Below are 11,517 nucleotides of genomic sequence, written 5' to 3'. Positions count from 1 at the left end.
GAATAACTTGCATTTAACTAGCGATTCTTCATTGCACATTGATGGCATTTTAACTGCTTCTGGCCATTACAGAGCATTTGATCATGAGTAGAAATGGTTAGATTCAACCTTGACATTTTAACATAATAATGCAATTAAGATGGGTGTTGCACATTAAATATTATTTTCCTTCCTGAGCAGAATTCATAATATGAGCCCATGTAGTTCTGTCTCAGAGTAGCCTGAATATCTCCCTTCCATTGCATTTTTAGCCTAGTGAATATTGTGCCTGCCTTGGTAGCAGAAGATCGGAAGCTCTCGGAAGCTTTGGGTATATTCCTGAGCACCACAGCTGCTGGGGAGAGATGCTGTCATGTTATGGCTACATAGTGCTGCTGATACCACAGCCCAGAGAGAGTCAGTTCCATCACAAGCAGTGCACCTTCCCAACAGTGGAGAATGAAGGTCCAAGGTCTTCACAAGGGCTTTGTTCTTGCTGTCCTTTCTCCAAACAAAGGAGGGAGTACTGAGAGGTGTTTTATGTTGCTGCTTCAGGCTGCAAAACCTTATGGTTGCTCAATGCTGCAGCTCAATGAGCTGCTGGTGGCACAGACCCTGCAAAGTGTTGATGCTTTATCTGAAGAGCTGTGTGAAAGGACAACTAGAGAAATGCAGTGCATGTATGTGGAACAGAGCTGGAAAAGGACCTGGCACAGCTGTGTTTGCCTCCATCGCACCACAGTCCTGAAGCAGACAGATGTCTGCTCACACCCATCTAAGAGCTTCCAGAAATACATGGGTGTTATTTTCTCCATCATACCCTTGTTTGTTGTGCTGCATCCTGTTATCTCCTTGGTCTGTTTTGTTTTCTGTTTGTGAGTTGGTGGGAAGTCAGCTCCTATGATGGCTAGTAAAGAGCAGGAGGAAGAGAGAGCTGACTTCAGTCTTGTGACTATGTTTGTTTTTCTCCTCATTGGGGGATTTGTTTCATGACTCTCACTGAAGTGTTTACAGAAACTTTGACAGCTAGGCAGAAAGTCATTTGCAAGGAAACTGGGATAAATCAAAACAAAAATGTTGGTTGGCTTCCCAGAGGAAGAAAAGCTCTTTTCTCTTTTTTTGTGATGTCCACACTGCCCTTCCTCTCCACCCACATGCTGTGGGAGCTTGAAGGCAATACATGGGAGCAGGGCAGAGATAAAGGCTGAACTAAGCTTGAGATGGAAGACAGAAGGAAGCTCATTTATTCCCAAAACCCTTTTGCTTTTTTCTTTTCTTTAACTTGATGTCAGTGAGAAGGACATGGTCATACACGAACCAGAAGTTAATTTCAGTGACAGTGAACGGTGACAACAAAAATAATACTGCTGTGTTGGCATCCTCTAGTCCCCACCATTTCCAGCTGTCAGGGAGAACTTGAGGACTGCTTTAGACATTATCGGGTAACTTATCCTTACAGCATCCTATTCTGCAAGCGGAGAAATGGAGGCACAGATATGCTAAGGTTCACACTTGATGCTGCAGGGAGATGCAGTAGGGCCAGCTGTAGGAACAAACATCAATGCTCTGTCAGGCTGGATTTTTGGCTGTGAGAAAGGCTAAGTAAAAGACTCACCCTTGCACTTTGCTATTTCATCTCTCCTGACAAAAGCCATGCTTTGTGCAGCACGTGGCAAGTGCAGCCTGGAGCCAGCAGTCCTAGGCTGGTTGGAGGCTTGCAAAAGATGAGCAGCATCTCCATCCCTGGAGAGGCAGTGGAGGAGGCAGACAGCACCAGCACACAGCACAGTGCATAGCCCAGCTGCAGCAGGCAGGTCATGCCTTTATTTTGTTGTTTTACAGCTTGAAGCTCCAACCAGGTGCCTCCTTATCACTGAGCTGTTTGGTGGTACCACAGGCTTTGCAGGCTGAGGAACTGAGGTTGCTTTGGGCTAGTTCTGTTATGCAGGAGTTGAAATGCTTTCCTGTCCACACATAATGTGTTTGGGTTTTGTTGAAAACTAGTATACATTTTGACATAAAAAACCATTATAGTATTTTTAATAAAGCCTAGTGAATTAAAAATACCCTTATGGCATTTAGATATTGGGCAGAGTCAGTTTGGGCCTGCAGCTCTTGTCCTCTAAAGGGTATTTTCCCACTGCCATTAAGATCACAGGCAATAACTCTCTCTTCTGACTATTCATTCCTTTAGAGGTTGCTAGCTAAATAGCAGATAAGTAAATACATAATCAATGAGACATTTATTGAATGTTAATGCTTTGTTTATTAGAGCTTAGAAATTTAAATAGGTTCCATTAAGATGTAGAGTGCACAGCAGGGAAACTTCTCAATGTCACAGACCCCAATTATAGAAGAATGGTGAGCTGGGGCTTTCCAAATGGGAACAGCTTTGTGTCTGAGGTGTGGGGATTCCTCTGTTTGCTGCCTCTCACTCCACAGCAGCAGGCTGTGCACAGAGGACATCTCCACTGCAGAATGAACTATGCAGGGCGCGCTGCAGCTGTACTGGCCCAAGCTGACTAGTCCTCTTCAGTCTGAGCTTAGGGAAGCCATGCAAGCACAGCTATATTCCTGCGCTAGTAACCTGAAATGGAGCTTCTGAGCTCGAGCCTGACTGTTGCAGCTGGATTATATCTGGGCTCAGCTGGCTCACCTCCAGTTTGGCTGTCCTTCCTTGTGTTGAGATAGACCTTACTTAGTTTCTTCAGTGAAGACTTGGACATCAGTCACTAATGTAACAGCTGGAATGTGCAGAAGCACTATCACAATAGGAATTGCAGCCACTGTCAGCACTGCTAGTGGAGACTTCTTCAAGGAGGAGTGGAAATCCCATCATTCGAGCTATGTGAAACTGGACAAGCAAAATATAGAAGAGGAGGAGTCCCTACAGGAGAGGAGAGAGCCTCAGTGCAGCCTGATGCCAACAAGCAAACTGTCACCTGAGAAAGGCCCACAGCTCTCCTCAGGATCCAACTCCCTTCCCACACAAGGCTGCAGGCCATGTCCTTTGCTGCACACTGTGAGCTGTGCAAACCCTTACGTGGCCCTAAGTGGCAAAGGCCAGGCCAGGAAGGCCCTGATGGGCAAGTGCAGGCCCCGGTGGATGAGGTGCAGGCTCCCTGAGGTGCTAAGTTGGCTCTGCTGGCTGCCTGGCACAGAGGTGTGAGGGCCTGGAGGCTGGGCTTGTGGCTCAGCGTGCTGCTGGCTGCTCACTGGCATGGCTGAGGTTGTTACCTTATGGCTAATTAGAGTGCTTTCACCAGCCCTGCAAACACTGCACATTTTTAGGACTTGATGAAAAGTTTAAGATGTGTCCTGGGTATGTGTTTGCAGTAGACACTATGTTTTATGAGCATTTTTTTCCTTCCTGCAACAGTAGTAACTCTACCTTTAGCCTGGCCTCGTTTTTCTAGTCAAGTCTGGTCCATCCCTGACTGACTGGGCCTTTCATAGGGCCTCCATGCCTGCAGGAAACATTAAAGGCAGAAGGATATTTTTAACAGTAAGGGTAATTAACCCCTCGCCCAGCTTACCAGAAGATGATGGAGTCTCTTTTTAAAGATGGTATCTTTCTAAGCGATGCACGCTTCTTAATGGGTCTGCAGGATGGGTGAGGAAGAGAGAATGTCTATGGGCTGTGATCCAGGTACTTTGTCCTTCTCTTTTCCAGAAAGACACCAGTTTGGGGTCTGCCCTCTCTCTTGTGTTATGCTGCATCAAGGCAGCTGCCTGGAATAACTATGCAAGCAGTGCTGAGCAATGTTCTTCTCCTGTGTGTTTTGGCAGCCAGGAGGAGAATAAATTTGCTATCAATATATATGACACGAAATTGCAGGCAATGGGATCTAACCCTTCAGGAAGCCTTATCTGAAAGCAGGGGCACATACCTCACTGCATTATTTATCCTCTCACATGGTGGTTACCTAAATTGCCTCAGCAGTTTCACTGGAAAAGGTTCTTTGAACTTCTTTACTTCCCACCCTGAACAAATTGTGTTTTATGCAATGAGCACAGGTAGCTCCAGAAGGGATGTATGCAGAGAGGGCAGAGAGCCTTGGATACTGCATTAATACCAACTTCTCCTGCCTTTGCAGCTCACCTTTAGCAGGGATACGAGCAAATTCCCTGGTGGATCGAGCACCATCAAGCACCTGACAAGTCTTATGAGCACTTTCAAGAGCCAGGCTTGAGAGCTTAAGCACTTACTCACTTATTGCTTTGATATTAAAAACAGAGTCACAGATATTAAAAACAGAGAGACTCTGAGTATAGGGGAGATATGATCTGTTCTGTACACGGAAATTGCTCAGCTTCATGCACTACATGGTGCTTCAGATTTTAAAAAAAGACCTACAGAGTCCCATTTGTCAGGGAGCTTTTCTGAGGGACCAAAAGCAGAACGTGACCAATAGAAAAGCTTCCAGGTTTCCCAGTTCCGTCTTTTAACTCTTGCAAAAATCAGCCCTACACCTGAAGTGTGAGGTCCCTAATGCTCGTCTCTGCTAGGAGATTCAGAGCCACCCGATTTTCTTCAGCCCTGCTGCCATCACAGCCATCTGCAAATCTTGCCCTGCAATTGCTGAAGTTCCTCACCAGAGGGATGCTTCTAAACTGAAAAGTGTAAGTTGTGACAGTTGGGCACACATACAGACTATGGTGATGGTACCTTTGTACAAAGCACTCCTTCTATGCAAGCAACATACAACGATGCTAAGCACGGAACTTTGCACAGTAAGCTTTTGCCAGTATAATTTAATCCAAAAATCCAGCTGTTCCCCAAGAGAAACAAACTGCATTGCCAGTGACATTGTTTTGTTGGTAACTGTGTATCTGCAGTAGAACATTTTGCAGGCAGTTCGCCCCTCATCCAGGCAGCCGGAGCAGCTCCCTGGCCATGGGAAGGAATGAGGAGATGGCACTGGAAAGCTGTGCTCAGCCCAGCCTGCAACAGTAAAGCAGTCTGATGGTACAGGTCAGTGCAACATGAAAAGATCCTGAAAACCACATTTTCACAAATCCAATGGATGAAACACAAAGGAAGTGTGGAGGGACAAGGAACACACAGTACTGAGGAAGTAAGGGCATTGCTTCCCACAGCCCATCCGCAGCTGTTTTCATGTCCCCAGAGCTGAGATCAGCTCCACACCTGCACCTGTCCCAAGAGCAATCGGAGACTGTTCCTTTAAAACAAAAAAAACAAACAAACAAACCCCCACTAATTTGGGAACTCATTGGCACCAGCTGACTGCAAGTAGCCAGAGCTTCTAAACAGGAGTGAGCACTAGTGGGGAAGATGTTGGAAAAGTAGTGCTGTTGTTTGGTAATCTGATGTGTGAGTTCAAAAGAGTATGGACTGAGCTGGAGAAGTCCACCAGTGGGAAGAAGCTGCATGAAGAGCCTTAGGAGAGCCAGCCTAGGAAAATAATGCTGGACTGGAGAAAGGCATCCCTATTACCACCAGAAGCCCGAACCAGAACTAGAGTAAAGTGAGGATTTGGAGTGCTGTGCTGTGCTACTGAAAGACCACACTGAAGGAACAGCTTGGGCTCGCCTCAATGCTACATGCTGGGAAGGAGCTGGCAGCCATGCTGAGTTAATGTGGCAGTTGCTGGGCTCAAGGAGTTGGCACAAAGGTGAGTGAAATCCGGCACCGGGGAATCCCTGCCATCCCCCAAAGGCAGAGGTGAATGTAAAGTATCTGTCAGTGCTTGCTGAAGAGAGAGAAGCTTCTGGGCAGGATTAGTCCAAAGGGGGGCTGATCATGGTAGTCCAAAGATGTCTGTGCTAGGAACACCTTCCATAACAGTGAGGAGGGGGCGGTGGGGCTGTGCAGAAGCCTCAGGCTATAGGTGAGCATCATGTGGAGAAGTGTAATGCTGATGCAGATCAGAGCTTGCCTGAGGTCTGGTCCCATGCTGAGATGTGTTGTGTTGATCCCACCATTCCCCAGCCAGTCTCTGGGCCTGGCTTTGTAAAGTGGCTGAAACTGAGTTAACCTGAGAACAACAGAGGGAAGGCGGACCTCATCTTTTTGCTTGTGAGGATGCTGGATCTGGGCAGTGGCCAAACTGTCTTCCCTGGGATGAGCCTGGGAAGCCCAGAGTCTGCTCTCGTTTATTTGCAAGCTGCTCGTAGTGGCATTGGCAGAGCAGTAATGAGACATCTGATCGACCCAAAAAGATTTGTGATCGCGGTTTCAGGAATGCGTAACGTTCTGTAAATCGAGCAGCACATCAGCCTGGCTGACATTTAACCCCGTCCCCATTGTCAGGTTCTTTGGAACCCGTTCTTTAGAACACTCCGGCGTGCTGTAGCGACAGGTCGGGCAGCGGCACAGCTGCCAGCAGCCCCTCGCCCTCCCTGCAAGCTGTTACAGGGGGCAGCGTTACCGGCGCAGCGGTCGCGCCTCTCGGCGGGCAGCGCGGAGCCTCCCCGCAGGGTCGCTGGGGGCACGTAGCGGGGCCGCCCCGCCGGGAGCGCTGCGGCTGCAGCGAAGCGTCGCGGCCGGCGGGAGGAGCTGGCGCGCCGCGGCGGGAGCTCGGGCTCGCTGCGCGGGATGGGGGCGGGCCGGCAGGCCGGTACTCCGCGGGGAGGTCCCGTGCCGGCCCACGCGGGCCGGGCTCAGCCCGAGCGGCGGGGAGATAGGGGCGGGCGGAGGCGCTCGGAGCCGGAGTTGCGGCGGGTGGGCCCTCCTTCTCGCGCGGCGTCGCCGCTTTAAGCGTCGCGCCACGCCGCGGGGCGGGGCGGGCCCCCCCCGGCTCCCCACGTGGTGCGGGCCGGTGCCTGCCGGCCGCGGCGGCGCGGGGCGCACTCGGCGCGGGGCTGCTGCCGGGGCTCTTCGGCTCCGCGCCGCTGCCATGCGCCGCGCCGGGGCCGCCCCGCCGCCGCGTCCCGCAGCGACGGCGTGAGACGCGGCACCATGGAGCGGGGCGGCCGCGCCGCGCTGGCGCTGGGGCTGTTGTTGCTGCTGCTGCTGCTGGGCGCGCTGCTGGCGCTGCGGGAGCCGGCGCCGGCCCGGGACGAGGCGCGCGGCGGCGGCGGCGTGCAGAAAACTTTCCGGGCGCTCCTGGCCGCGGGCCGGGATCAGCAGCAGCAGCAGGAGAGAGAGGAGGACCCGCCGGCGGCCCCGGTGCGGCGCGGCATCTTCTGGAGCCGCGAGCTGGAGGCGCGGGTGCCGCCGGGCTTCGCGGCCGAGGAAGCGGCGGCGTGGAGGGCGGCGGCCCGCGGAGCCCGCGTGGCCTCGCTGGAACGCGGCGGCTGCGGGCGCAGCTCCAACCGGCTGGCCCGCCTGTCGGACGGGAGCCGCGCCTGCGTGCGCTACGGCGTGAGCCCGGAGCAGATCCAGGGCGAGGCGCTCTCCTACCACCTGGCCGGGCTGCTAGGCATGCAGCAGCGGCTGCCGCCCATGGCGCTGGCGCTGGTGGAGGCTCGCGGGCGGCAGTGGGAGCCGGTGCGGGAGGAGCTGCGCGGCTCGCACTGGGCCGAGGGCGCGGTGGTGAGCCTGACGCGCTGGGTGGACAACCTGACGGCCGTGGTGGCCCCCGCGCCGTGGGGCGGCGGGCGGCCGCGGGCGCTGGCGGCGGGCGAGCTGAGCGGGCTGCCCGCGGCGCAGCTGGTGGAGCTGGTGCAGTGGAGCGACCTGATTCTCTTCGACTACCTGACGGCCAACTTCGACCGCCTGGCCAGCAACCTGTTCAGCCTGCAGTGGGACCCGCGCGTCATGCGGCGCGCCACCAGCAACCTGCTGCGCGCCCCCGACGGCGGCCTGGTCTTCATGGACAACGAGGCGGGGCTGGTGCACGGCTACCGCCTGCTCGCCACGTGGGACCCTTACAACGAGCCTCTGCTGCGCTCCGTCTGCGTCTTCCGCGAGGGCACGGCGCGGCGCCTGGCCGAGCTGCACCGCCGCCGCAACGCCGCCGCCGAGCTGCGCCGCCGCTACCGGGCCCGGGAGCCCCTGTGGGCGCGCCTCGGCTTCCTATCGGAGCGGCAGGCCGAGCTGCTGCAGGCGCGCGTCGACTTCGTACATCGCCATATCGCCCAGTGCCGCGCTCAGGCCGCCGCGCTCTGACGGCGCCCGCCTTCCTTGCGCCGCCGCTCCCCGTTTCCCCGCTTTCTGCCTAGTAGGACCGCGGAGGTCCCTTCGGCCTCGACTGCTCTATGGGATGGGGAAGGAGTGCTTTCAACATGTTCTTTCTCCTGCGGTGAACGAACATTGGCACTGGGTCCGAGGACCGGTCGCACAAAGGCGCACCCCTGGACTGGCGAACTGCCCTCTCTGAAGCTTGGCTCCTACCGATTTCCCTTAAGGAGAGCAGAGCTGTCGTTGGCAGCGCGTCCTGCTGCGAGCGGGTGCTCCGGTAGCTGTTAGTCTGTGTTGTGGGTTCATCTGGTTTCGCTGTTCTGATCCCCAAGTGTGTGTCTGTAGTCGTCGCCATCCTTTGATTTGACAGTAAAATAACAGACTGACGGTGACAGAAGAGCACCCCCAAAGCATCACTGTGTGCTGAGACTTGGGCGCAGTAGTTAAAAGTGGAGAAAAAAAACAAACTGTTCCATGCACTTTACTTTGACTTTTTAATTTTTTATAAACAGAAAGACCTTTTTATTTTACAAAGTCTGCCTTTTATGTACATTCTCTATGTTCATAAGCTTTTCTGTAACATACTAAAGAAACTGATATTTCAGTAAAGCGTGTTGGTGATTTGCCTCCTTTGTGCTGACTGACTGAGCTGCACTGCATTCCGCTGCATCCCACTGCATCGCACTCCACCTGCGTCCTCCCCTGTGCTGTGGCTCAGTCAGAGCCAACCTGCCCCTGCTGGCACCCAGATAAGCCTTTGGTTTTTGAAAGCTGCCGTGGGTGATTTGGGCAGAGTTGTGCCAGGTGCTCAGGCTGCATCCCAGCCCTATAATAGGGTCACTTCTGGTGTTGCTGTGCCAAGAGGCTGTGCCCTGCACGCCCCTGTGGTGCCGGTTGCTATTGGGTCTTAGCCCTTCCCCCATTCCTGCTGTCTGTGCCGCCAGAGCAGAGGCTGAATTGAATAGAATCATAGAATTATAGAATGGCCTGGATTCAAAAGGACCACAACGATTGTCTATTTTCAACCCCTCTGCTATGTGCAGGGTCGCCAACCCCTAATAGGAAAGCTCTTCCTCTGCCTTGCTAAGATGTTTTTTTATAGAAGTGTTGTTGTAGGTTCAGTAAAGTGATAGCGTATTTAGATGGAACTTTGCAAAGTCTCTTTGGCCACAAAAGTGTTTTCCTCTTGGGTTCTGTTTGTTTTTATATAAGACTACAATTTTATGAACAGCTCTCAATTAGCAGACGTGTTGTCAGCTCCAATAGACGCTGCAGCTGTGCATACGTGTATTTATCCTAAACCTCTGGCAGTCTCCCAGACAGTTCCCAACCCTGTGCCCCGCTGGCAGGACTCTATTGAACTCGCTTCCATAGTTCCTGCATTTATCTCTGGGAACAATGCGCAGCTGCCCTGTGACGTTCCCATTTGCATGACAATGCTCAGTTTAGCGGTGTAATTCTTAATTCCTCTTCAGTGCTGTTTGTCAGCCTCGCTCAGTAACTGGAAAGCAGCGGCTCTGTCACACTCAACTCATGAAAATGCATTCAAATAAACAAACTGCTGGTGTTGGTTGTGAGCAAATGGTGTCCCTGGGATTCCAGGGCTTCAGTTCTCTTTGGGTATTTCTACGAGCTTTGGTATGGTTTGGATGGCCAGTGGGGAAAATTCCCTTTTGCAGCGTCTTTGCAGCCAGACCCTATGTAATTGCACATCTCAAGCAGAAACAGTTTCCCATATGGCTTTACGTATCTCAGCTGCATGCAGGGTGTGCGATGGGTTGGTGAGGCTGAGCTCCATGCTGGGGAAGCCACATCCTGGTGGGAGCTGTGCACAGAGCTCCATGCTGTTCTGGTGCAGACTTACTGCTGTGCTGGAGAAAGCCCCCTGTATTCGTTGTATCAGGGCCTTCTGTGGGATTTTGCTATGGCAAGCTGTGCTTTGTACATTCTTGCTCTGGTGCATTCTTTGCGTGCCTCTCCCTCACGACAACCCGCCATCAGAGCCTGGGCTGCCTCGCAGCAGAACAAAGGGCTGCCGTTCTGTCTGCCTTCCCCTGTGGGAGACCTCATTGCTTCCAGGCCCTGCAGTGCTCCCGTGTTTTCCTTTGGGCAGTGAGGTGGGATGTGGGACAGGCTGGCCACTGCAGTCTGAGGCTGACAGCCTAAGACGGGGAAGCTGAGTGACACGAGGTCAACTTGAGGTCGGATGCTCAGCACCTGCCCTATGCGGGGCAGGATGGCTGCTGCTCCCAGGGTAAGGTTCCATGGTGCCAATGAGTAAAGGCCTCTTGGTTTCTGTCTGCACACATCTGATGTAGATGGAAACTGGTCATGTATCTGTGAGGAGTCCCTGGGCTCCCTCTGCTCACACCCCCTCACCACCAGTGTTGTGCTGGCCGTGTTGGTGGGCTCGGGGAATAGCTGGAAGGAAGGAAGTGAAAATAGGGCTGGTTGCACTTTGGCTGACTGGTGCTTAACATTCGCTTGCATTGCTGCACAAGCTGTGTGGTTTGATTGCCTTTTGAAGTGTGGAGCATTTTTTTAATGGTAATAATGCTGAGAATTTTCTCATTGGCATGCTAGGAGGTCTGGGGTGAGTTTAGATAGGAGCTCACATTAAGGCTGAATCCATTTGCTCATTACTCCCACTTTGCAGCCACAGCACAAACCGTGCCTGGGCTCAGCTGCAGATTGAGCCCACATCCAGGAACCCACTGCCTCCATCCTCAGTGAGTGCCACACATCACCGTGTCCTCTGCAAGACTGTCTTCCTGATCTCCAAAGTTTTCAGTGCCCCTTAGTATGCTCAAGCTGAGGAGAAGTCATCATTTCCTTTGTTTCATTAGGAGTACGCAGGATTTTCTCATCTTCTGAGTTTCTACCAGTGCAGTGCAAAATCACTACCATACATTATGGATGAGCTTGGATGTAAGGACCTGGAGGATACTATGATTCTGTGTTAACGGTATTTCTTCCTTTCATATCAGCTGCACAGTGAGGCAACTGCTTTGTGCAGATAGCCTCAGTTTTGTAGCCACCAGGAATGAAAATCGGACCTGTGGTGGGCAGATTGAGGGCAGGCTGAGCTCCTCCTGACCCTGCTAAAGTGAATATAGCGTTCACTTTCATCTCATTTTTAAGTCTCCTATCCGTATAGTGGCTTCTTGCTGTTCCAGCCATGGTCAGCATGTGCACATCAAGAGAAATTCCCTTCAGAAAGCAAAGTGTACACACTGATGGTTCTAACAGTTATCCTGCCTGACAGGGATTACTCACAAAGCTCGTTAACATTTCAGATCTCGGTTTGCATGATAGCTAGAAAACACAGGTGTGCCAGATGGAGCCTTTGATGCGTTAGAAATGAGAGGATTCTGACTTCTAACATTTCAGATGCACGTACATCTTGAAATTGTTGGGAAAGGGCAAATGCCAGGAAAGCATTCTCAGCATCT

General features: G+C 52.5%; 1 protein-coding gene across 1 annotated transcript; it reads left to right on the top strand.

Moving 5' to 3' along the window:
* The first annotated feature begins 6,803 nt into the window (after nucleotides 1-6,803).
* Nucleotides 6,804-9,618, top strand: FJX1 (four-jointed box kinase 1). The gene has a single exon (XM_072337832.1). It carries the CDS (start codon nucleotides 6,902-6,904, stop codon nucleotides 8,051-8,053), a length of 1,152 nt encoding a protein of 383 aa, XP_072193933.1. The 5' UTR covers nucleotides 6,804-6,901; the 3' UTR covers nucleotides 8,054-9,618.
* Nucleotides 9,619-11,517: the final 1,899 nt, after the last annotated feature.

Source organism: Excalfactoria chinensis, chromosome 5 (assembly GCF_039878825.1).
Source record: "Excalfactoria chinensis isolate bCotChi1 chromosome 5, bCotChi1.hap2, whole genome shotgun sequence".
Classification (NCBI taxonomy): domain Eukaryota; kingdom Metazoa; phylum Chordata; class Aves; order Galliformes; family Phasianidae; genus Excalfactoria; species Excalfactoria chinensis.
This window is presented reverse-complemented; position numbering and strand designations above follow the sequence as displayed.

Excerpts from the sequence above, each read along its gene's own strand:
- FJX1 (XM_072337832.1), top strand. The coding sequence starts at position 6,902 with ATGGAGCGGGGCGGCCGCGCCGCGCTGGCGCTGGGGCTGTTGTTGCTG.